Source organism: Gorilla gorilla, chromosome 13 (assembly GCF_029281585.2).
Source record: "Gorilla gorilla gorilla isolate KB3781 chromosome 13, NHGRI_mGorGor1-v2.1_pri, whole genome shotgun sequence".
In the NCBI taxonomy this organism is placed as follows: Eukaryota; Metazoa; Chordata; class Mammalia; order Primates; family Hominidae; genus Gorilla; species Gorilla gorilla.
The window spans coordinates 25,403,895-25,430,138 of record NC_073237.2 but is presented as its reverse complement, the minus strand read 5'-3'; the positions used below and the strand labels follow the sequence as shown (position 1 = coordinate 25,430,138).

Genomic DNA, 26,244 nt, shown 5'->3' with positions numbered 1-26,244 from the left:
CCCAAAGTGCTGGGATTACAGGTGTGAGCCACCACACCTGGCAAGATATTCATTTCTAATATCTCTTTGTGCGAATGGGAAAACAGGCCCAGGATTATATAGTACATTTGTGGAAGAGCCAGATCTGAAATCTAGTTTTTCTCTTTCCCATTCCAGTTAGTTGCTTTTGCACAGTGACTTAATATTTTTAGATTAGAATAATAATAAAATTATCTCACTCTACGTTAATTTATTGCTGAAGTCCAATTCTATACTTTGTAAATTGGGAAGTTAGCTGTATCTCTTCCAAAATGATTTCGCACAAATAAAGTTCTAGTTGGCTTTAAAGTGTTTCGTGTGCAAACTCTCCTTATTCTTACTCTTTCCAGATTTTTCCTGAAGGATTTGGCAGGCTCATCAGAGCAACCACTGCCTAAGAGAAGTCCCGCACAGGGCTCAAAAGCTCCAAAAGGAGTATGCAGCGGCGTTTCCATCCCTATACCCTTTCACAACGCCAGGACTAAAATATACCACTCCATTCCCCCTCCACCTGCTATCCCTCTGTCCTCAGAAGGGCAAACCCCTCATCTCTCTAGCCAGAGGGGCAATAATTTCCTAAGCCAAGGCCATGCATCAACCACCAGCTGCATGGTAGAAACACAGTGAGGGGAAGGGGTTGGCAGGACACACTGGCTAGCTGTGTGTATTTTCTTTTTCTTTTCTTGAGACAGGGTCTCGCTCTGTTGCCCAGGCTGGAGTGCAGTGGCACAATCATGGCTCACGACTATGCCATAGTTATGGCAGCCATGACCTCCCAGACTCAAGTGATCCTCCCACCTCCCACCTCCCACCTCCGCCTCCCAAGTATCTGGGATGACAGGTGTGAGCTACAATGGCCAGCTAATTTTTACAATTTTTTGTAGAGACAGGGTCTTGCTATGTTGCCCAGGCTGGTCTCAAACTCCTGGACTCAAGTGATCTTCCTGCCTTGGCCTCCCAAAGTGCTGAGATTACAGGCATAAGCCACTGTGCCCAGCCTTCTCTCTGTATCTTTATGGGCAGTTAAGATATGATGGGTTCAGCATTACCCGTGAGTCAGACTGCCTGGATTCAAATCCCAGCTCTGTCACTAGGTGTAGGACTTTGGGCAGGATCCTCTGCCTCTTTATGCTCTATATCTTTACTATAAAATAGGGATAATAATAATTCTTCACAGGGTTCTGTATGCATTAAATGACAAGTAAATATCTACGAAGTGCTTAAAAAAGTATCTGGCATATAATAAGCATTATGCATTAATGGTGGCTATTATTTTTTCAAGCCCATAAAAAGTCTGTTACATTTCCCAACTTCTGGGAAATCTGTCTCTCAGTATACATGTAACAAAATTCCTCCCATACCCCATAAATCTGTGTAAAAACAAAACAAAAAACCCCCAAACCCCAAACCTGCTTCTCAGGAAGAGCCAAGCAGAAAAGGAGCTGGTCTCTCGTGTCACTGGCCACACAGTCTAGGATTTTAAGTGGTTTTCACACTGGTAGAAAATCAAACTCAATATGCCCTCACAATAACCACGAAACAATCTTCAGAACTAAATATCCGAAATGTCCTTTTACACAAATGAATAAACTAACTTGGTGGGGTTCGCTGCTGTTGTTTTTGTTTGTTTTTGGATCCAAGTGTCTTTAGGGCAGACATCACTCTCTTTATCCTTATCAAACTCAAAGCCAACCCACAGCATATGAGGGCTGAGGGCCCTGTGAGGTTTCCCTGTCTTTCTGGTCCTCCTCCTTATTAACGGGGAGATGACCAGAAAATGACTTGTCCAAAGTCACTGCTAATACACAGACAGAGACACAGAGTCACAAGGACACGCAGAGGACAGAGCAGGAGCCACCTGCAAACAGGAAGCACGTAAATACAAGAGGGCAATGTGTATTTAAATATCCTCACAAATGGTTTCTGAAAACCAAGAGTCACCCTGAATAGGGAACGGACACAAAGTACCAGTATGAGTGGGTTGGACTTTTTCCGGATGTCTACACCAGCCTCTGCATTGTGGTAAATGTTGTTGCCGGCAATCAAGCCACCGCCCTCCAAGCGAAGAAAGATGCCTGACGCTCGGCAGCGGTAAATGTCGTTCCTGAGCATGATGATCTAAGCAGAAAAGAGAAAGCCATTTATTTTCCTGTTACAAATATTTTTTTAGAAACCACTGGAGGAACACCTGAGTCTTTTCCTCACCACCTGATCCATGCAGTTTACCCCGTAGGCGAGAGAAACGCCTCAATGCTGGCACAGCCACGCTCCCACTGTGTGCTCCCAGGACACAGCCATCTCCAGGCCCTACCTGGCTTTGCCCTGCAGGCTCCTTAGCAGTCTCACATTGGTTCTTTTTTTTTTTTTTTTTTTTTTGAGACAGGGTCTTGCTCTGTTGCCCAGGCTGGAGTGCAGTGGCATGATCTCAGCTTACTGCAAGCTCCGCCTCCCAGGCTCAAGTGATCCTCCCACCTCAGCCTCCCAAATAGCTGGGGCTACAGGCTAATTTTTGAATTTTTGTTTATTTTTATTTTTACTATGGATGTGGGCTGGAGTAATTTTGTCGTTAATTTTTCTATTTTTTGTAGAGAGATGGAATCTCACTATGTTGCCCAGGCTGGTCTGGAACTCTTGGGCTCAAGCAATCCTCCCACCTTGGCCTCCCAAACTGCTGGCATTACAGGCATGAACCACTACACCTGGCCCACATTGGTCCTTTAACTAAAACCTGGACCAAAGCTTGGCCCTGTGCTCTATATTCAGAACCTGCAAGCAGCATAGCTGGATGATGGGATAGAAAGGACGCTTAGGGGAAGATGGGACTGAGTGGTCTTCAAACTCTACATGCACTAAGTTTGCATGAAGATTTCCCCAGGGGTCAAGGGTGCAGCTACTTTTAATGAAATAAAGTTCCAGGTCCACCACTTCCAATGCACCTTCACTAAAATCCACCTGTCTGAGATGGCACGGACAGTAAGGTACCACACAGGTTCTCCTCTCCCACCTTCCCTTCCACTTTATAAAACAAAGGCCTGTTCTTGCACATCCTAAATCTTTCATGGTGTATCACCCTGGGGTGGAAAACTACTGAGACTCCAAATGAAGGGATGATTAGAAATATCGGTATAACAAAGCCTCCTTCAAACAAGGTACCATAACCAGCAACCTGCTAATAAAGGGATATATTTCCAATCACATTTTCTTTTTATATTTAATAAGTACAGTTGTCTCCCCATGTCTGTGGGTTCCGCATCCATGGATTCAACCAACTGTGGATTGAATATACATTATTAAAAATAATAAATAATAAAATTGAAAAACAGGCCAGGTGTGGTGGCTCACGTCTGTAATTTCAGCACTTTGGGAGGCTGAGGTGGGCAGATCACTTGAGGTCAGGAGTTTGAGACCAGCCTGGCCAACATGGTGAAACCTCGTTTCTACTAAAAATACAAAAATTAGCCAGGCATGGTGGCAGATGCCTGTAGTCCCAGCTACTCAGGAGGCTAAGGCAGGAGAATCTCTTGAATCAGGGAGGCAGAGGTTGCAGTGAGCCGAGATTGTGCCACTGTATTCCAGCCTGGGCGACAGAGTGAGACCTTATCTCAAAAATAAAATAAAATTGAATTTAAAAAAACAACAACAGTATAGGCTGGACGTGTTGGCTCATGCCTGTAATCCCAGCACTTTGGGAGGCTGAGGCGGGCGGATCACCTGAGGTCAGGAGTTTGAGACCAGCCTGGCCAACATGGTGAAACCTCGTTTCTACTAAAAATACAAAAATTAGCCAGGCATGGTGGCAGTTGCCTGTAGTCCCAGCTACTCAGGAGGCTAAGGCAGGAGAATCTCTTGAATCAGGGAGGCAGAGGTTGCAGTGAGCCGAGATTGTGCCACTGTATTCCAGCCTGGGCGACAGAGTGAGACCTTATCTCAAAAATAAAATAAAATTGAATTTAAAAAAACAACAACGGTATAGGCTGGACGTGTTGGCTCATGCCTGTAATCCCAGCACTTTGGGAGGCTGAGGCGGGCGGATCACCTGAGGTCAGGAGTTTGAGACCAGCCTGGCCAACATAGTGAAACCCCATCTCTACTAAAAATACAACAAATTAGCTGGGCGTGGTGGCTCATGCCTGTAGTTTCAGCTACTTGGGAGGCTGGGGCAGGAGAATCGCTTGAACCCAGGAGGCAGAGGTTGCAGTGAGCTGAGATCACACCTTTGCACTCCAGCCTGGGCTAAACAGTGGAGACTCAATTCTCAAAAAACAAACAAACAAACAAAAAACACAACCAACAAACAAAAAAACCCAGTAGAAGAGCTATTTACATAGCATTTGCATCATATTGGGTATTATAAGTAATCTAGAGATGACTGAAGTGTGGGAGGATGTGTGCAGGTTAGGATGTGTGAGGATGGTATAGGTATGCAGATACTATACCATTTTATATAAGGGATTTGAGCATCTGTGGATTTTAGTATCCTGGAACCAAGCCCCCATGGATACCAAAGCATGATAATATATAAAAAATCTGGAATACGTTTATCTATGCTGTCTTAAATAATTATAGATTAATAATAAAATATATTATTACAAATTGTGTACTACTAATAATATATTGCATTAGGACAAAATTCTGTGAAGACTAAAGTAGAACAAGAGTATAAATTGTAAGGTTTCAGCTTCTGCTTAGGATGGAGAAAGTAGAAAGAATATACACAAACATGGACTTTCTGGAACCCATCAGAGCTGAGGCTGCTAGACAACCGGCTAGCCTGAATGCTACAAAAAGACAGGTGACTTTCGGAGCTTGCAGTGAGCCCAGATCGCGCCACTGCAGTCCGGCCTGGGTGAGAGAGTGAGACTCCGTCTCAAAAAAAAAAAAAGACAGGTGCCTCCAAGGAGACAAGGCCTGAGCACTTCCCTGCTGAATGCAGGGCTGCATGTGTCACACAAGCCAGTAAGAAGAACTCAGCTAATATTTTCAATGCACTGTTAAAGACCAGCTATGAATTAGTGTGAGTGCAGAAACTCTGGGAGTAGCTGCACCTGTTCACTTCTCTGTGGCCTTCACTAGGTGTTCATGGAGAAAACTGGGGGCAGATGAGAGACTGGAGACAGCACCCTCCTGATGCAGGCTGGGGACAAAAGTGAGAGAGGCATTAAGCCCCTCTCCTGTGTTCTTTCCCCCTAACTCTCTTACAGAACAAACCGTATGCACAGAGAAACAGCGGGAAAACACTCTATCTCTGGGGGTGTTGGGAGGAAAGTGACTTAGGCCCAGATCATCAGAGGTCCCCTAGTGCTGGGGGTAGAGCCAGGGTCACTGAAAAAGTCCTGCTCTCAAGACCACAGACACAGCACCTACCTAGACTAAGGATGACCCGGGACAAGAGAGAAACCCTGCCATCATGTAGGGTGACAAATAATGGCAGTCTACTGCTGAGGGAGGGCGAGAGCAGCGGAGATCGCCTCTGAGGAGCAGGCGCAAAGGACGACCTGAAGCGGAGAAAACTAGCATGAGGTAATGCTGGAGACAGCTGAAGCCTACGGGACGCTGAGGATAATCCTATCATCACCATAATTCAAACGGGCTCAGCTCCTAACTAGATCGACCTCCTAAAAGCCAGGCAAAAGAAGAGGTGTGCCCATTTCCAAACTAAATACTGCAGAGCTCAGTCCCCACTGTCCTACATGAGATATCTGACTTCCAACTAAAATTTATGACACATAAAGAAGAAAATCACAGTCGGTGACACTTCTTTTTTATTTTTTTTTTGGAGACGGAGTCTTGCTCTGTCACCCAGGCTGGAGTGCAGTGGCGCGATCTTGGCTTTCACTGCAACCTCCACCTCCCGGGTTCAAGCAATTCTCCTGCCTCAGCCTACCGAGTAGCTGGGACTACAAGTGCCCGCTGCCATGCCCGGCTTTTTTTTTTTTTTGGTATTTTAGTAGAGACGGGGTTTCACCGTGTTGCCCAGGCTGGTCTCGAACTCCTGAGCTCAGGCAATCTGCCTGCCTCAGCCTCCCAAAGTGCTAGGATTACAGGCTTGAGCCACAGCACCCGGCTGACACTTTTCTTCTTAGAGCCTCAAGCAACCAGGCTCCTCCTGCCAGCCTTTACCCTCCTGGGATGTTCTAGAGGACAGAGCCAGGTGACAGCCTTCTGTGGAGGAGCAAGGATCAAGGCCTTGCTTGAAAGGGTGAAAGGGTGCGTCTCCCCTTACTTCTGGGTCTTCACACACACCTCCTTGGCCTCGTGTCTTCACCCTGCCAACTCTTATTCTTCTTGTGCAGCTCAGTCCAGGCACCATTCCTCTAAGAAACCTTCTCTGGTTCCTCGAGGCTGGGTCAGGTACTCCCTTTTCTGGGCTTCTATGCCACCCACGGTTTACCTCTATCATACGGCCTCTCAAACTGGACTGCAGTAGTCTTAAAAAAATTAGTTAATTAAAACATTTATCGAGCACTTGCTATATAACAGGCACACTGCTAAGCACTTCACATATGTGACCTTAGCTAATCCTCATCACGCCCTGGAGAAAGGTAGTAACATTAGTCCACAGGACTTAAGGGGCAGAGCCAGAATTTAACTAGAAAGCCATATTCTCAATAACTATGCAAGGAAGAATGCCCTCCTTGAGGGCTTGAACCAGATCCTTTCATCGTGGTAGTCACGACAGCAAAGCTATTACCTTTCCCTTTTTATTTGGCCATTTTCTTTTATGTATGTGTACAGGAGTCTTGCATTATGCTTTCAAAGTAACATCACCTGAAATCCTCTTTGGAAGTGGGCTGGGTAAAACACAATTAAATTTAAATTAATTAAAATGTGATTGCTATTAACCATTTTAGAAGCCTGCAACACTCATGAGTGACCTTTGTACAATGTTCTTTAGTTTATTGAATACTTCCGGCATGGGACCTTCCAATAGCCAGTGAGAGAAGAAAAATAGGGATGCTTATTTTCATTTTACGAAAGTGAAGGTCATGTTCATAGTGAGTTAGTGGAGAGGTGAGACTCGAATCTAGGTGCTATGCCATGCTTTCTTCTGCACGGGCTGTCTTTCCCTTCAGAAGGCCTTCCTGTCATCAACCATTTACAGGATTTGCAGATTGTCCTGTGGTGCCCTAAGTCCCAGCACATAGAAGGTGTTGATTGTCGCAGTGGCTAGAAGGACTGTTCTTAGCATAAGGCCCAAATGTCTCAAGGGGGATTCCAGGCCCGGGTAAGGTAGCTTTTGCTCACCCCCAGCTTCATCCTTCAACCTACCCCCACTGCATGGTTGAATTCAACCTCACACCCAGGCCCTGGCGCAGGATGTTCCCGCTGTTGGGACACCCTCACTCTCCACCCCTTCTTATCACGTGTCCAATTTTCCCTGGACCTTCTTCTCATTGTACCCAGCAGAGACGTTTCCTCAACAACCCTACTCCAGTTTGGAGTGAAGGTAGTAATCATATCTCCCTGAATTTTCTCTTATCCAGGCCAAAGACTTTGTTTCTCCTACTCCGACATGGTGAGATATGTGAGCAGCAGCATGACATAGTGAAAAGAGGCAGGAGACCCGAGTTTCTAGTCTCAATTCTGCCTAACTTGCTATGTGACCCTGAGTAAGCCACGTTCTCTCTCTGGGCCTCTCTTTCTGTGAAATGAGAAAAAGTGTTTCTGTCCTTTCCAAATCAGATGATGGGCATGACGTCAAGCGTGTGTGAATAAGTTTAAAGAAAATTATTTTTAAAATGCAAAATAGCCCCATCAAACCCTTCCTACATATAGCCACAGGAGCCCCCTGACCCATCTAAAGTCATGACAGCACCTTGCTATTATGTATACACCGCACTGCGTAAGTCAGGTTCCGGAAGATGTTTCCTTCCATCTTGGCTCTGCCGTGGGAGCAGACGAAGACGCCTCCCTTCCCGTCCCGGAAGAGGCACTTGCGGATGAGGCAGCCCTGCACGGAGTTGGCCAGTGCCATGGCCTCCTTATCCTTCTGTAGCTCCTGCTGCAGTGAGTTCAGCACTAGGCAGCTGGGCAGCTGAATGGATGCTCCTGGTAGAGGTGGGCCCAGAAATGAGCCCCCCAATACAGGGCGTGGGCCCTGCACTTGGTAGGATAGTCTGTACATCAGCTGGTCCTCATCTTCATCCTCACCGCTGGGACTCAGGCCTCCATCGCTGCTGTCCGGGGTCTGGGCCACCCTTTCACCATCACTACCCACCTCTGCCTCCTGTGAGCCAGCCTTGGAGCCTGGCTTTGGGGAGCTAGAGGCTGGGCTGGTAGGGCTCTGGCTGCCCTCGATAACAATGTCACAGGTCTTTGGGCTCCAGGCCTGGTCCCGGCTCTCTAGGTCCAGGGACATTAAAAAGTCAGAGTCCTCTGTGGGGAGAAAAGTGGGCGAGGACTTGATAAGCCCTAGTAGATACTTGTAGGCCCAGTTCTTATCTGCAGATGGGTGACCCTCAACAGTCACAGAGTTGTTTTCACTGCCCACAAATTCACAGTTTTCCAGGACACACAGGGGCACGTTGTGCAGGAAGATATGGGTGTTTTTGAAGGTACAGAACTTCACTTGGCAAGTACCCGGGCCATGGACCTGGATGTGCCCATTCTCAAAGTTGCAGTTGTCAAACTGGACATGACCTGATGTTGTCTGGGGAATGAAAAGAAGAAAACGGCTGTAAGAGGGATGAGATTGGTTTTGGACTCTAGCTGCCCTTTAAGGAGGGTAGAACATGGAAAGGCCATTTGTTCTGCTGATCATCTTCCCCTCCCCACTGGGGTCTGGATGTCAGCTGTCCCCAAAAGGAACTGGGGAGCTGCTCTGCATCAGAGAGGGAGGGAAACTGGAGTTGCCCGCACCTCCATCCTTCTAATCTCAAAGGAAGGGAGACAAGTAGATGATGGCAGAAAAGTTCACACTGCAGCATGACTCCTCCTAAAACCTCAAGTCTCAATCACGTGCCAGGGCTGGGACAGGCAGTGAGAGAGGCCTAGCCGCATGTGCTGGCAAAGAGTTCTGACTGTGTGGCAACTGATGCACGTGGTGCACAGCAAAATATGTCTCTAAAGAGAGAGGACAAGGTATACTGCCATTGCCAGGAAGCATTGAACAGTGGTTAAAAGCATGGGCTCTGCCAGGTGTGGTGGCTCACGCCTGTAGTTCCAGCACGTTGGAAGGCCAAGATGGGCAGATCACTTGAGGTCAGGAGTTCGAGACCAGCCTTGTCAACATGGTGAAACCTCATCTCCACTAAAAATACAAAAATTAGCTGGGCGTGGTGGTGTGCGCCTGTAGTCCCAGCTACTTGGGAGGCTGAGGCATGAGAATAGCTTGAGCCTGGGAGGCAGAGGTTGCAGTGAGCCGAGATTGCGCCAGTGCACTCCAGCCTGGGCGAAAGAGCGAGACTCAGTGTCCAAAAACAAAACAAAAACAAAACAAAGCAAACAAACAAAAAAAGCATGGGCTCCCGGGGTTGACTACAAGTGTTATCTTGGACAAATGACTTCACCTCTTTAAGCCTCAGTTTCCTTGTCTGCAGCATGGGGCTCACTAGTTCACAAAGCACCATGCTAGGCACAAACTTAGCACTCAATAAAAGTCAGTTATTATCATCTGGGGTCAGGGACACAAGGAGCAGAGTATCCTCAAGAGTCTGGAGTGGGGATGGGGCAGAACTGAACTCTCCTGCCTAATTCATTTGGGCCCCTCGGCTCTCTGGGCCCAACTGAGAAGCAGTCTTGGTGAGGCCCATTCACTCTCTATTCCTGAAAAAGAGTTGTTTCTGGATTTCATACATATTTCATCAGATGTATTTGAACCATCAAATGAGGGAGTATCTCATGATTCCATTTAATAATCCAGACGTACCTACCCCTTGAATAAGTTTTAAAATTGACCTTTGATAGATTGTCCCAGAATTTAAGCCCCCTTAACTTTTCTAATTTCTTCCTTACGGCTAACCTAATTTTTCCTTGCTATTTAAATTCATTTTCTCTCTAAAGATAAAAGCCAGCTCTCTGGAGATGCAGAGCCACTGCTAAGGTTCTCCTTGGAAGTCACTGAAAACTGCTGTGAAATCGCCTTGGCCTTTGCATTTTTCAGGCAAAGCCATCCCAGGCCCCCATGTCTCCTTTAGCTGAAAAACAATCATGGACTGAACACTAACTAATATATGTTATATGCTAAGCACTAAGCCAGAGGGCAGGCTACAAACAAGTCTAACGCCAGGCCTCATCCCTTGAGGATCTATGGCTATACTTCTGAGGGAGAAGTAGAGGCTGAAATCAAAATATTACTCTAAGAATAAATGTATTACAAAATGTGAAGGGTCTGGAACATTATTTCTTTCTAGAAACAAACTCTCCTTCTGGGCCTGCAGGCCAGCACCAGAGAAGTTCATCAGTTCTTCTGAAATGCTCTAGGGCTAAAACACAAGCTTTTAAGCTTTCAGGTAACATAACATGATGTAATTTTATAAGCATTTAGATGAGAAGGCCTGAATTTGAGATCTAACTTCCCTAATTACCCACTTGAGAAAGTTACTTACCAACTCTGACCTTCAGTAGCCCTCATTTGCAAAATAGGCATACCACATCTACTTCACCTACACAAATGTTTGCTGTGGGGGTCCAATGAGGTCACAGATGGAAAGTCACCTAGATTATGAATAGACTTTGGATCTTACTAAGTCTGAGACCTTGATGTCACTTAATCTTGCTGAGCCTCAGTTTTCTCATCTATAAAATCAGATGACATTACCTGCCTCATAGGCATGTGGAGAGGAACCCATGAGATAATGGCTATAAGGCATATGGCATGCACACACTACATCTGTCATAAATGACCAGTGGTATAAGGATCATTACAAACATGAGAGACAATTGTTATTGGCAATATACTTTTAAAAATCATATATATATGATTTTTTTTTTGAGACAAAGTCTCACTCTTGTCCTCCAGGCTGGAGTGCGATGGCACGATCTCAGCTCACTGCAACCTCCGCCTCCCGGGTTCAAGCGATTCTTCTGCCTCAGCCTCCCGAGTAGCTGGGATTACAGGCACCTGCCACCATGCCCCGCTAATTTTGTATTTTTAGTAGAGACGGGTTTCACCATGTTGGTCTCAAACTCCTGACCTCAGGTGATCCGCCTGCCTCGGCCTCCCAAAGTGCTGGGATTACAGGTGTGAGCCACTGCACCTGGCCAAAAATCTTTTATTTTTTATGAGCAGGCAAGAAAGCGATATAATTTTTATTGACTACCTACATAATACAAGTTTCTAGGCAATGTATAAGCTATAGACTGTTCTGCCAGGAACCACCAACACCTGGATACCTGCTTTACTTTGAACCATCTTCTGGCTCTGCGTTCATGGAAGGAATATGTTGAACAAATATTTTCTGACCCTCTCACCATTGCCCTTGAGAATTAGCAAATCATGGTAAAAGCCTGCCCTTCCTTGATCCCACACAGGGTGGGGTTCATGTGCTGAAGGTGACTAGTCCTGTATAGCCTTTTTCCTCTGTGGCTCTCACTCTGGGCATGCCTCCATGAGCAGCTAATGTGCTCTCTGCTTCCTGTCACCAAGTGGCATGCTCCCAGAACCTGGCTTTCCTGCCGCTGTTAGACTGGTGGCTCCAGTTGGTCCAGTTGGAAAGGGAAGAGGTGCAAAAGAATTTTGGTTCCAAGCCCAAGCCATTTTTAAATACTGCTTTACCAGGAATAAAGCAGAATTCTGAACTCTACTGATCACTGTGCCTGTTTCTCAACTGGTTCAGCACTCAGAGGAGTATGAGTATAATAATAACTCTTAACTTTCAATTCCAACAAAAAAAGGGATTAAAAGCCCAGAAAAGAGGCCAAGCCTCTGGGGTCAGAACTAGAAAGGCCGTCTATTGATGTGGACACCCACCTTATACATGATGGGTGAGAACCAGGCTGGCGTGAAGACGAGGTTGCACAGGCGTGTGGTTGAGCAGTGCTGATCAATGCTGGCCAGCAGGGCCACTTCACCCAACTTCCCCTGCCCTACAATCTCCACGGGCACCTTCAAGATGATTTCACCTTGCTCTTCGTACACACCTGGGAAGAGCACAATTCGGTCATACAGGCTGGCCATGGCCAAGGCACTGCCCAGGCTGTCAAACTCACGGCCTGGCCCAACACTCAGGGTACGTCGTTCCCTCCTCCGGCGGAATAGAGAAAAGCAGATGGAAGACTCCAAGTCCAAGGCATTCTTGGTCCATGTCTTGGATGCGAGGTAATGCTGCTTGAAGGCTTCTCTCCAAGACTCAGGCTCCACATCTGGCTGGTTGGGCCAATTGGGATGGCGGCACTCGGTGCAACCCAGACACAGCTGCCGCCAGCGGGTGCTGTCAAGACTGAGGATCAGTTCATACCAGGCCCTGCATACCAGGCTGCAGCGGCCCAGGTCGGGAAGGTGCAAGTAGGCTAAGATCATGCGCCATAGCTCCAAGGGGAGGCCACCAGCCTCCATGGTCACCTAGGACACAGACACAAAACAAAAGAGATTTCTGTCTATCCTACTTACCAGTCCCCCTTTTTTACTTTTTTTGAGATGGAGTTTCACTCTTGTTGCCCAGGCTGGAGTGCAGTGGTGCGATCTTGGCCTCACCATAACCTCCACCTCCCAGATTCAAGCAATTCTCCTGCCTCAGCCTCCCAAGTAGCTGGGGTTACAGGCATGCACTACCACAACTAGCTAATTTTGTATTTTTAGTAGAGACCAGGTTTCTCCATGTTGGTCAGGCTGGTCTCAAATTCCCGACCTCAGGTGATCTGCCCGGCTTGGCCTCCCAAAGTGCTGGGATTACAGGCGTGAGCCACCACACCCGGCCTCCAGTCCCTTTCTTAAAATACCCCCTGCCATCTCCTGAGCCCAAGGGTGAGCAAATAAACAAGGCTCAGCCAGTCAGAGGACTCCATCCTTTCAATGTGAATCCTACTCTAGATTTTTCCAGCAGGAATTAGCAAGGAAGACTCTCTTTTCTCTATGGTCAGATGTTATAAAGATATGACTCCAGGCCGGGCACAATGGCTCAGGCCTGTAATCCCAGCACTTTGAGAGGCTGAGACAGGTGGATCACCTGAGGTTGGGAGTTCAAGACCAGCCTGACCAACATGGAGAAACCCTGTGTCTATCAAAAATACAAAATTAGCCGGGCGTGGTGGTGCATGCCTGTAATCCCAGCTACTTGGGAGTCTGAGGCAGGAGAATCGCTTGAACCCAGGGAGGCAGGGATTGCAGTGAGCCCAGATCGCGTCATTGCGCTCCAGCATGGGCAACAAGAGCGAATCTCCATCTCAAAAAAAAAAAAAAAAGATATGACTCCGGAACTGCCAGGTTCACCACCGTGTGGAGGAAACCTTCTGGTATAAGAGCCGAACAGAAAGACGACCTTTAAAAAGAGGAAGAAAACAAGGTGAGCACATGTGTGTGCGTGTCCTGATAGTACTGATTCCAGATTCTTAAAGATGTCTTGGAATCTACAGTTCTTCCTTCAATTTTGTAGGATATCCCAATGGCCTTCTACTAAATCCCTTTTGCTCAAGCTGGTTTGATTTGGGTTTCTGTGACTTGCAACTAGAAGAGTCTGGACTTCTAAGAGGGAACCCCCCTTTGGCTGTTAGGGTCCTAGAGCTCTGGACCCCTACACTCTCAGGGAAGAGACCTCTATCTCTTCACACTATTAGGGATGAGAACTGAGGCAGTGACTGTCCATCTGTCTGTCTCTGCTTGTTCCCAGATCAAGTAATTACTGTTTCCCCATGTGGGGCAGCCCCAGGACAGACTACTGCTGAGTCAGATGCTGTGGGTTTTGGTCCTGGCTCTGCCATTGGTTATCCTGAGCAGTTAATTGGTTATTCTGAACACCTATGGGCTGGCTGCCCAGCCATCTACCTACTTGCTTTTTCTGGAAAATCTTCTTCTCCCCTACCAGTGATTTACATCACATGATTACAGAGGTAAGGTTCCCAGCAGATGTATATGTAGAACAAAGGATCCCCGACCTCTTGACCGCAACTGATTGGACTCTGGATGGTTCTAAAGGGGCCATCGAGCCCTTTTCCAGGAGAACAGGAGTTGCAATTCTAGAATCAGGATGGCCTTATTCCTGAATGGTGGGGAATGAGTGGCCCCTTTTGTAAGCTATAAACTCAGGAATAGCCTCTGGTGATCATTTTCCCCAGGCTGGGGCATAGGAGGAGACAAGACAGAAGAAGCTGATCTACATTGAGAAAAGAATAAATTAGAGACACAGAAAAAAGCAGAGAAAAGGGCAGAAGCAAGGGGTGTCCAGTTTCTCTATAGCACTGCAGGTCATAGCTCTAGTCTATTCTCAAAGCTCAGCTTTATCCTTGCCCTTTGAATGCCATCAGATATCCCTGATGATGTAAGCTGGCTTCATTTACTTGTTTTTATACCTAGTTCAAGGTCTCTCATTTATGAGTGTCAATTTTCCCACTTAAAAAACAAAGGGGCCAAGTAGATGACCTAGAGCAACTTCCAAGTCTGAAACCCAAGTCTCTAGACAACTAGAAAGTAGGACTATGGCCGGACATGGTGGCTCACGCCGGTAATCCCAGCACTTTGGGAGGCCAAGGTGGGTGGATTACTTGAGGTCAGGAGTTCCAGACCAGCCTGGCCAACATGGTGAAACTTTGCCTCTACTAAAAAATACAAACATTTGGCTGGCTGCAGTGGCTCGTGCCTGTAATCCCAGCACTTTGGGATGCCGAGGCAGGTGGATCACTTGAGGTCAGGAGTTCAAGACCAGCCTGGCTAATACAGTGAAACCCTGCCTCTACTAAAAATACAAAAAAATTAGCCAGGTTTGGGGGCGTGCGCCTGTAGTTCCAGCAACTCAGGAGGCTGAGACAGGAGAATTGCTTGAACCTGGGAGGTGGAGGTTGCAGTGAGCCGAGATCATGCCACTATACTCCAGCCTGGGCAACAGAGCGGGACTCTGTCTCAAAACAAAACAAAAATTAGCTGGGTGTGGTGGTGGGCACCTGTAATCTCAGCTACTCAGGAGGCTGAGGCAGGAGAATCGTTTGGACCTGGGAGGCAGAGGTTGCAGTGAGCCAAGATTGCTTCACTGCACTCCAGCCTAGGTGACAGAGCGAGACCCCATCTCATAAATAAATAAAGTAGGACTAGAAACAACTGACCTTCATCAAATTGTTGACCTCTCTAGAGCCTTGGGTATCCTCTCAATTTTATGAAAATGCTAATCATACTTGTCAGTTATCTAAGCCCCAAGAAGGCTAGGAGCACAAATGTCTGATTATGTCTGGAAGAAATGCTGAGCTTCCTCAAGACTGGCGTAGCTTTAATTCTGCAGATTTGTACTGGAGCCCAGGTGAGTAGGTTCTTCTCTAATGATCACCAGCGAGACTTTACTAAGAGAGAAAAGCTGGGCTCTGGACTGTTAAGCATAATAGGGGAAAGGCTGGGCTCCTGACATCTGCCACTCCCCAAGATGGACACCAGTTTATTTATGGCGGCTTCTATGACACTGATGTTTCCTGTTCTTCATTTATTTCTTTAGTTATACATTCTCAGGCTTTTTTTTTTTTGAGACAGAGTCTCACTCTACCACCCAGGCTGGAGTGCAGTGGCGCGATCTCGGCTCACTGCAACCTCTGCCTCTCAGGTTCAAGTGATTCTCCTGCCTCAGCCTCCTGAGTAGCTGGGATTACAGGCACACACCACCATGCCCAGCTAACTTTTTTGTATTTTTAGTAGAGACGGGGTTTCACCATGTTGGTCAGGCTGGTGTCGAACTCCTAACCTTGTGATCTGCCCATCTTGGCCTCCCAAGGTCCTGGGATTACAGGCGTGAGCCATCAAGCCTGGCCTCTCAGGCTTTTTAAGAGAAAATTGTTCTTCTACTCATTCTCTATCCATTTTGTAGCTGAGCAATCACATCCATTCCCTTGGCTTCAACTACCACTGGAAATGCATGACTACAAAATCCAAATGTCTACCCCAATCATCTTTCTAGCTCCACACGTGAATATCCAGTTCTCTTTTGGGCATTTCTACCTGGATGTTCCATAGATAACAAAAACTCAACATCATGTCCAAAATGGAACTCTGACTTCCACTTCAGGCCATGACAGAATAACGGAAACTGGATATTCCCTTCCTGCCATAAACAACTATAAAGCTGGACAAAATATATGAGGCAAGTGAATATGTGTTTTCAGGCACTGAGCAGCAAGCTGCTCAAGACTATGATTTTTGGCCGGGTGCGGTGGCTCACACCTGTAATCCCAGCACTTTGGGAGGCGGAGGTGGGTGGATCACTTGAAGTCAGGAGTTCAAGAACAGCCTCACCAACATGGTGAAACCCCATCTCTGCTAAAAATACAAAATTAGCCAGGCATGGTGGTGCACACTTGTAATCCCAGCTACTTGGGAGGCTGAGGCAGGAGAATCGCTTGAACCCGGGAGGCAGAGGTTGCAGTGAGCTGAGATCACACCACTGCACTCCAGCCGGAACAACAAGAGCAAAACTCCATCTCAAAAAAAAAAAAAGACTGTGATTTTTGAAAGAAAGGAAACATAGGAGGTGAGTGCCAAGAACATCCTGGCATTCATTCTGAGGCACTTTCTTACTATGCTGTAAGAAGATGGCGCCCAAGCAGAGTGGCAGTCCCACCAAGCAGGCAGATTTGAGTTCTGTGCTGCTGAAGAGGCTGGCATTTGTGAGGCAAGGTACCAGAATAGAGTGAATAGCACAGAGGGGGTGGGGAGGAGGGGCAGTTCCTAGGCTGAAGGCTGGGCTGCACATGTACAGGGCAAGACTTCATCAGATGTAGTAGGGATCACCTGCTATGAAAATTTATTCTAATTTTCCACTTCTGTGTTTAATTTTGTTCATTCACTCATCCGACAGACATCTATTAAGCCTTATTATGTAACAGGTCCTAAGAGAAAATATTAATAAATTGGTATTAAGACATGGTCTCTGTGCTCAAGTTGCTGATAGTTTAATAAGAGGGGAGAAGACATAGTGAAAGACAAAACAAAGTTGGCAAAAGACCTTCACTAGTAGGTTGAAAAATCATGGAGTAACTCCTAGAGATGTCTTTTTTTTTTTTTTTTTGGATGCAGTGGCCATGATCTTTGCTCACTGCAGCCTCTGCCTTCCAGGTTCAAGCAATTCTCGTGGCTCAGCCTCTCGAGTAGCTGGGACTACAGGTGTGCGCCACCACGCCTGGCTAATTTTTGTATTTTTAGTAGAGATGGGGTTTCACCATATTAGCCAGGCTGGTCTCAAACTTCTGACCTCAAGTGATCCACCTGCCTTGGCCTCCCAAAGTGCTGGGATTACAGGCGTGAGCCACCGCACCTGGCCTTAGAATCACTTTAGAAAAGTGTTTCAGTTTCTTCTACAGTTAAATGCATACCTATCCTATGACCCAGGAATTCCACTCCTAGTTATTTATACAAGACAAATGAAAATAGGTGTTTACAAAAAGACTTACACAAGAATGTTTACAGCAGCTGTATTCATAATAGTAAAACAAACAAACAAACTGGAAACAACACAAACATCCATCAACAGAAGTGTGGATAAACAAGTTCTGGTGTATTTGTACAATAGAGTACTATTCAGCAATACAAAGGGATAAACCATTAATGTAGACAAGAACATGTATGAACCTCAAAAATAATATGCTGGGGCTGGGCACAGTGGCAGACGCCTATAATCCCAGCACTTTGGGAGGTCCAGGTAGGGTAGGTGGACTGTTTGAGCTCAGGAGTTTGAGACCAGCCTAGGCAACATACTGCGACCCCATCTCTGAAAACAAAACAAAACAAAAAGCAAAAAACAAAAAATTAGCTGAGTGTGGTGACGCACACCTGTAGTCCCAGCTACTAGGGTGGTTGAGGTAGGAGGATCACTTAAGCCCAGGAAATCAAGGCTGCAGTGAAACACGATCGCATCACTGCACTCAAGCTTGGGCGACAGAGCAAGACTCTTACCTCAAAAAACAAAACAAAACAAACAAAAAAGACAAAACTAGTCTATGGTGATAAAAATCAAAATAGTGCTTAGGCCAGGCACAGTGGCTCACACCTGTAATGCCAGCACTTTGGGAAGCTGAGGTGGGAGGACAGCTTGAGTCCAGTTCGAGATCAGCCTGGACAACATAGCAAGACCCCGTCTCTATAAAAAAGTTAAAAAATGTTGCCAGGCATGGTGGTGTGCACCTGTAGTCCAAGCTACTCGGGAGGCTGAGGTGGGAGAATCCCTTGAGTCTAGGAGTTTGAGGTTACAATAAGCTGATGGTGTCACTGCACTCCAGCCTGGGTGACAGCAAAACCCTGTCTCAAAAAACAAACACAACACAACAGTGCTTGCCAGCAAGGTGGAGATTAACTGGAAGGGGTTATGAGGGAACTTCAGGGTGAAGGAAATGTTTTATATCTTGACTGGTGTGTTAGTTATATGGGTGCATACATCTAAAAACCCTCACCGGAGGTTGAGCGTGGTGGCTCATGCCTGTAATCCCAGTGCTTTGGGAGGCCAGGGTGGGTGGATCACCTGAGGTCATGAGTTTGAGACCAGCCTGGCCAACGTGGTGAAACCCCACCTCTACTAAAAATACAAAAATCATCTGGGCATGGTGGTGTGCACCTGTAATCCCAGTTACTCAGGAGGCTGAGGCAGGAGAATCACTTGAACCCGGGAGGCGGAGGTTGCAGTGAGCTGAGATTGTGCCACTGCACTCCAGCCTGGGCGACACAGCGAGACTCCATCTCAAAAAATAAAAAATAAAAAAATAGAAACCTCACTGGATTGTATGCTTCAGCTCTGTGCATATCATTGCATGTAAACATCATCTCCATTTTTAAAATAGTATTTATTATCATCTCTCCCCATCCCTGCTCCACCACCTGTACTGTATTCCTTGGTTAATAACACCATCATTTTCCACCTAGCTGCCCAAGTCAGAACTAGAGAAATCTCCTTGATTTCTTTTCTCCCTCCTTCCCTCCCTCTCTACCCAGATACTCTCTGAAGTCCTGTGTTTCTGCCTCCTTAAGCAATCTCTCCTATGAGTACTTTCTTCACTATCCTCCCTGTCCCTGCATTACTTCTTTGGTTTGGATTACTACGACAGATCCTTTTTTTTTCCTTTTGAGACGGAGTCTCCCTCTGTTGCCCAGGCTGAAGTGCAGTGGCACCATCTCGGCTCACTGCAACCTCTTCCTCCTGGGTTCAAGCGATTCTCCTCCCTCAGCCTCCCAGGTAGCTGGGACTACAGGCGCCCGCCACCACGCCCTGCTCATTTTTTGTATTTTTAGTAGAGACAGGGTTTCACCATATTAGCTAGGATGGTCTCAATCTCCTGACCTCATGATCCACCCGCCTCGGCCTCCCAAAGTGCTGGGGTTACAGGTGTGAGCCACCGCACCTGGGGATCTTTCTAAACTACACCTCTGATCTTGTCAATTGTTGGCTTAAAATTCCTCAGTGGTTCCCCATGGAGTCCTGGGTCAAGCCTAGTACAGAAGATCAGTTGTGAGCTTGTCTTTTTCTCTAGCCTCATCTCTGACATTCATCCCAACCTACCCTCGCCCTCCCAATAATAACCTTTCAGAGGACCTTTCCTTATCCTCTCCCCTCAGAAATTAAGTGCCTCCCCTGGGCTCCCATAGCACCTGGAGAACAGCTCTAGCCAACATTTTAAACATGTGAAACAAAACACAGAGCACACAAAGCAAATGTGTAGTTTAGAGAATCATTTTACAAGGCAAGTATCCTGTTCACCACCACCTGGATCAAACACAAAACCTTGCCAGCCCCCTGAAAGCCTCTCTGTGTCCCCCATTCCAACCCTTCCTCAAAAAGTAAGTTCAGTCTTGATTTGTGTAGAAATCACATCTGAGCATTTCTTTATGGTTTTATCACCTCAATACGCATCCTTAGAGGCCATAGTTTTTAGTTTTGTCCTTAAGTTTTTGGCTTGATAGGTCTTTTGATTCTCATTTCATCTGCTGGTTCCCCTCTATCTTTTCTTTACGATTTATTTGTTGAAAACCCTGACTCATCTGACCAGAGTTTCTCATGGTCTGAATTTTGCTGACTGCACGCATTACTTGAAGGAGAGTTCACTTGTTCCTGTCACCTGCACTTCCTGCATGCTGGCAGCTGGATCCAGAGGCTTGCTCAAACTCAGGTTCAACCCCTTTAGCAATACTACAAGTGGCATTGTACCTTTTTATTAGAAGCCACATTTCTGGTTGTCTCTTTTTTGATGTTAGTAGCCAGTGGTGCTCAATGCCTCTATCCAGCAATTCACTGGTGGTAACGAAATGTTAATACTCTTAATTCACCAAAGAACACTAAAAACAGTACAAAACAAAACAAAAACCAAGCCCAATCAAAACTCATTTGGCTTTGATTAGCTGAAATAATTTTATAAGGAGATTTTATAATTCTATTCATCCACTATTTGGTTATCCAGTGGCACAGTACATACAGGAAGAGCCAGCTTAATGCTTTCATTTTATTTCTCAGTTTTCTTTTTTTGTTGTTTCAGGTTTTTTTTTTTTTTTTTTTTGAGACAGAGTCGTGCTCTGTTGCTCAGGCTGGAGTGTAGTGGCATGATCTTGGCTCACTGCAACCTCCACCTCCCAGGTTCAAGTGATTGTTCCGCCTCAGCCTCCTGAGTAGCTGGTATTATAGGCACCCGCCACAATGCCTGGCTAATTTTTGTATTTTTAGTAGGGAGATGGGGTTTCATCGTGTTGGCCAGGCTGGTCTCAAACTCCTGACCTCAAGTGATCGGCCCGCCTCAGCCTCCTAAAGCACTGGGATTACAGGAATGAGCCACTGCACCTGGCCTTTTTTTTTTTTTTTTTTTTTGAGACAGAGTCTCGCTCTGTTGCCCAGGCTGGAGTGCAGTGGCGCAATCTTGGCTCACTGTAACCTCGGCCTCCCAGGTTCAAGTGATTCTCTGCCTCAGCCTCCCAAGTTGCTGGGACTACAGGCCTGCACCACACACCCGGCTAATTTTTGTAGTTTTTGTAGAGATGGGGTTTACCCATGTTGGCCAGGCTGGTCTTGAACTCCTGGCCTCATGTGATCCACCTACCTCGGCCTCTCAAAAGTGCTGCGATTATAGGCACCGCACCCAGCCTATTTCTCAGTTTTCAAGATAATGAATGGGTTCCCTGTTGTTCTCTGAAGGTGACTAGCTCTCAAAATTCATGTTCTTCTCACATGCAAAGTGCATCCATCCCAATAGCCCCAAAAAGTCTTAACTTGTTCCAGCATCAATTTTAAAGTCTAAGTCCACTGTCTCATCTAAACCAGATATGGATGACAGTCAAGGCATGATTCATCCTGAGGCAAATTCCCCTCCAGCTGTGAGCCTATAAAATCAAACAAGCTATGTGCTTCCAAAATACAGTGGTGGGATAGCACAGGACAGACATTCCCATTGCAAGAGAGAAACAGACAAGAAGAAAAAAGTCACTGGCCTGAAGTATGTCCAGAACAGAGCAAACAACACTAAATCTTAAGGCTGGAGAATAATCTTCTTCGACTCCATGTCCAACTTTCTGGACACAATGGGTTGGGGGCTGGGTCTCCAAGGCCCTGGAAGGCCCTGCCTCCACGGCATTGCTGGACATAGCCCACACAGCTCTGAAGGGTTGCAGTCAATACCTGTGGCTTTCCCAGGCTGGTGCTGTGTGCTGGTGGCTCTACAGGTCTGGAGTCTTGGGGGCAGCCCTGCTTCCAAGACTCCACTAGGTAATGCCCAAATAGGGACTCCCTGCAGCATCCTTTGAAATCTAGGTAGAGGCACACAAGCCTCCACAGCTCTTGTACTCTGCAAGTCTACAGTTAGCCCCACGGGGATAGCACCAAGGTAGACTGCTTGTGCCCTGGGATCTGTAGCCCAGCCACACCTGGGCCTGCTTGAGCCACAGGTGGGGTGACCAGGGAACAGAGGCCTGAAGCATCCCTGAGCAATGAGCTCCAAGGTTCCAAGAGTGCCCCGGGCCTGGCCCTTTAAGCTGGTTTGCCCTCATAGCACTAGCATTGAAGGCCTGTGACGGCACAAGCAGCCTTGAAAATCAAATAGCCACTTGGCCACACCCTTGGTTTTCTCTTCTAAACCATTTAAAAAATTCTTTACATAACCAGACTGAGAGTTTTTCAAATCTTTGTGTTCTGCTTCCCTTTTAATTATAAATTGTCTTTAAATCCTTCTTTCTTTTCCCATTTTACTATAAGCAGTTAGAAGCAGCCACGCAACATCGTGAATGCTCTGCTGCTTAGAGATTTCTTCTGCCAAATCACCTAGCTTTTCTAGCTTTCTCTCTTTTCTGCCTTCTACAGAGTCCTAGGACACAGACATTGACTCAGCCAAGTTCTTTGCCACTTTATAAGAAAGATAACCTTTCTTCCAATTTCCAATACCTTGTTCCTCATTTCTGTCTGAGACCTCATCAGACTAGTCTTCACTGTTGGAACTACTCAAGCAATCTGTAAGAAGAACAAGGCTTCTCCTATATCCCTTCTTTCCTCAGGCCCTGGCCAGAACCACCCTGAATGTGGCATTCATGTCAATGAAGGATTTTCCAGCATTTGCTTCAAAACTGTTCCAGCCTCTATGCATTATCCGTTTCCAAGTTGCTTCTACATTTTTAGGTATTTGTTATAGCAACACCCCACTCCTCCAGTACCAATTTATGTCTTAGTCTGTTTAGTGCAACCATGTCGGAATTCTTGAATCTGACTAATCTGTAAAGAACAGACACTCATGGCTGGGCGCAGTGGCTCACGCCTGTAATCCCAGCACTTTGGGAGGCCGAGGCAGGAGGATCACGAGGTCAGGAGATCGAGACCATCCTGGCTGACACGGTGAAACCCTGTCTCTACTGAAAACACACACACACACACACAAAAATTAGCCGGGCATGGTGGTGGGTGCCTGTAGTCCCAGCTACTCGGGAGGCTGAGGCAAGAGACCGGCAGGAACCCAGGAGGCAGAGCTGGCAGTGAGCCAAGATTGCGCCACTGCACTCCAGTCTGGGTGACAGAGCGAGACTCCATCTCAAAAAAAAAAAAAAAAAAAAGAACAGACATTTATTTTTCACAGTTCTGGAGCCTGGGAAGTCCAAGATCAAGGTGCTGGCACCTGGTGAGGACGTCCTTGCTCTGTTCTTAGATGGTGGAAGGTAGAAAAGCAAGAGGGATGAAAATATGTGTCTGCACACTGCAGAAGGATGGAGAATGCATTCCCACAAACCCTTCCATTCATGAGGAAGAGCCCTTATGACCTTTTACCTCCCAACACTGTTGCATTGGGGATTAGGTTTCCAATACATACATTTTGGGGGGGACATATTCAGACCACAGCAGTGACCAATTCAGGTTTTGTGTGTGTGTGTGTGTGTGTGTGTGTATATATTTTTTTTTTTTTTTGAGATGGAGTCTCGCTCTGTCACCAGGCTGGAGTGCAGTGGTGCAATCTCAGCTCACTGCAACCTCTGCCTCCTGGCTTCAAGCAATTCTCCTGCCTCAGCTCCCGAGTAGCTGGGACTACAGGCACACGCCACCATGCCCAGCTAATTTTTGTATTTTTAGTAGAGACAGGGTTTCACCATGTTGGCCAGATGGTCTCGATCTCTTGACCTCATGATCCACCTGCCTCAGCCTCCCAAAGTGCTGGGATTACAGGCGTGAGCCACCGCGCCCGGCCACGTGTATGTTTTTAAACTACTGTTATGAAGTCATGGACTGAAACGTATTTTATGGGTTTCAAGTCTTTGAAATCCCTACTTTTATTAAAGTTCAAATTAAGCTATCTTTGGCCCCACAGTGGTTCCTCAGTCCTCCTGGCACAATCCCTGTACCCTTTGATAGCTTCCTTGCTATGTGGTATGTCAAGATAGCATAACAGCTTCTTTCTTTAAGAAGCTGTCTTTAAAAAATGTTCATTGAGAAAATTGCAGATTCACATGCAGTTATAAGAAATAATAGAGATCCTGGCCGGACATGGTGGCTCATGCCTGTAATCCCAGCACTTTGGGAGGCCGAGGCGGGCAGATCACTGGAGGTCGGGAGTTTGAGACCAGCCTCACCAACATGGAGAAACCCCATCTCTATTTAAAAAAAAAAAAAAATTAGCCAGGCGTGGTGGCACATGCCTGTAATCCCAGCTACTTAGGGAGGCTGAGGCAGGAGAATCCTTGAACCTGGGAGGCAGAGGTTGCAGTGAGCCGAGATCACGGCATTGCACTCCAGCCCAGGCAAAAAGAGCGAAACTCTGCCTCAAAAAAAAAAGAAAGAAAGAAATAATAGAGATCCTTTGCTTGGTTTACCCCAATGGTAACCTTTTGCAAAACTATAGTATAATATCCCACTAGCATGGTGACATTGATATAGTCCAAGGTCTAATTTAGATTTCTCCAGTTTTACTTGTACTCACTTGTGTATGTGTATTAAGTTCTATACAATTTTATCACCTGTGTAACTTTGTGTATCTATGACCAGTAAAGACGGTGAACAGTTCCAACACCATATGGATCCCTTGTGTTGCCCTTTTGTAACTATACACGTCTCAATTCTCCCTCCTCTCTCCTGTCCCTAACTACTGGCAACCATTAATCTGTCCTCTAGTTCTAAAATTGTCTCATTTCGAAAATGTTATATAACTGGAATTATACAGTGTGTCACCTATTGAGACTGGCTTTTTTTCATTCAGTGTAATTCGATGGAGGCTCATCCTACTTGTGGTGTGCATCAATAGTTTGTTTATGATGCTGAGGACTATTTCGTGCTATGGATGTACCATATCCAGTAGTGTGTATTTGCAGAATTGACAGATGCATTCATATGTGCAATACAACCCCCTACCAAGAAATGGAATACCCCAGAAAGTTCTCTCATGACTCTTCCATCAAGTTCCACCCCCGACCCCAAGAGGCAACCACTGTTTTCTTTTCTCTTATCTCCTCAAATTCCTATTATCATGATTTTCTACTACAGATTAGTTTTGTCTGTTCTAGAATTGCATATAAATGGGATCATGCAGTATGTATTCTTCTGTGTAAGGCTTCTTTCATTCAGCATAATATTTTGAGATTCATTCATTTCATTGCATGTAGTTTACTTTTTAACTGCTCAGTAGTATTTCATTGTATTAAGTGTTAATATATCACAGTTTAAAAAAAATTAATTCTCCTCGATGGAAACCTGAATTACTTTCAGTTTGGGGCTATTATGGATAATGCTGCTGTGAATATTCTTATATAAGTGTTTTCGTGGACATGTTTTAATTTTTCTTGAGTCAATACTTACGAGTGGAATTCCTAGGTTCTTTTCCCAGAGAGGCTATACTATTTTACACTCCTACCAAGAAAGAATAAGAAACGCAGTTGCTCCACATTTGTTGTGGTGTTTTTGTTTGTTTGTTTTTTGCAGGGTCACACTTTGTCACCCAGGCTGGAGTGCTGTGGTGTGATCACAGTTCATTGCAACCTTGAATTCCCAGGCTCAAGTGATCCTGCTGCCTCGGCCTCCCAAAGTGCTGGGACTATAGGAGTAAACCACCATGCCCAGCCTGTTGCTGGTTTTTAAAATTTTATCATTCTGGTGGGTATGTAATGGTATATCATTTTGGTTTTAATTTGCATTTTCTTCATAATACACGATGTTGAGATTTTTTGCATGTGATCATTGGCCATTCATATATCTCCTTTTTGAAGTACTTGTTCAAATCTTTTGTCTTTTTTTTTTTTTTCAGACGGAGTTTTGCTCGTCACCCTGGCTGAAGCGCAGTGGTGCAATCTCGGCTCACCGCAACCTCCAACCTCCACCTCCCAGGTTCAAGCGATTCTCCTGCCTCAGCCTCCCGAGTAGCTGGGATTACAGGCGCTCGCCACCATGCCCAGCTAATTTTTGTATTTTTAGTAGAGATGGGATTTCATCATGTTGGCCAGGCTGGTCTCAAACTCCTGACCACAGGTGATCCACCCACCTTGGCCTCCCAAAGTGCTGGGATTACAGGCGTGAGCCACTGTGCCTGGTCCTTTTGTCTGTTTTTAATTGTTTTTTTTTATATATATTTAATTATAGGACTTCTTTATACGTCCTTTGCCAGATACATGTTCTTTGAATATTTTCTCCCAATCTGTGGTTTGCCTTTTCATTGTCTTAATGGAATCTT

General features: G+C 46.1%; 1 protein-coding gene across 4 annotated transcripts in view; it reads right to left on the bottom strand.

Moving 5' to 3' along the window:
• FBXO10 (F-box protein 10) overlaps positions 1-26,244 on the bottom strand; it is a 66,498-nt gene that overhangs the window by 19,110 nt on the left and 21,144 nt on the right. For all 4 annotated transcript variants that reach the window (XM_063696233.1, XM_004048041.5, XM_063696234.1 and 1 more), the window contains 3 exons: positions 11,930-12,520; positions 7,835-8,668; positions 1,987-2,136 (listed from right to left, as the gene is read on the bottom strand). In XM_063696233.1, the coding sequence (XP_063552303.1) occupies positions 1,987-2,136; positions 7,835-8,668; positions 11,930-12,520 (1,575 nt within the window). The remainder of the gene's footprint in view (positions 1-1,986; positions 2,137-7,834; positions 8,669-11,929; positions 12,521-26,244) is intronic.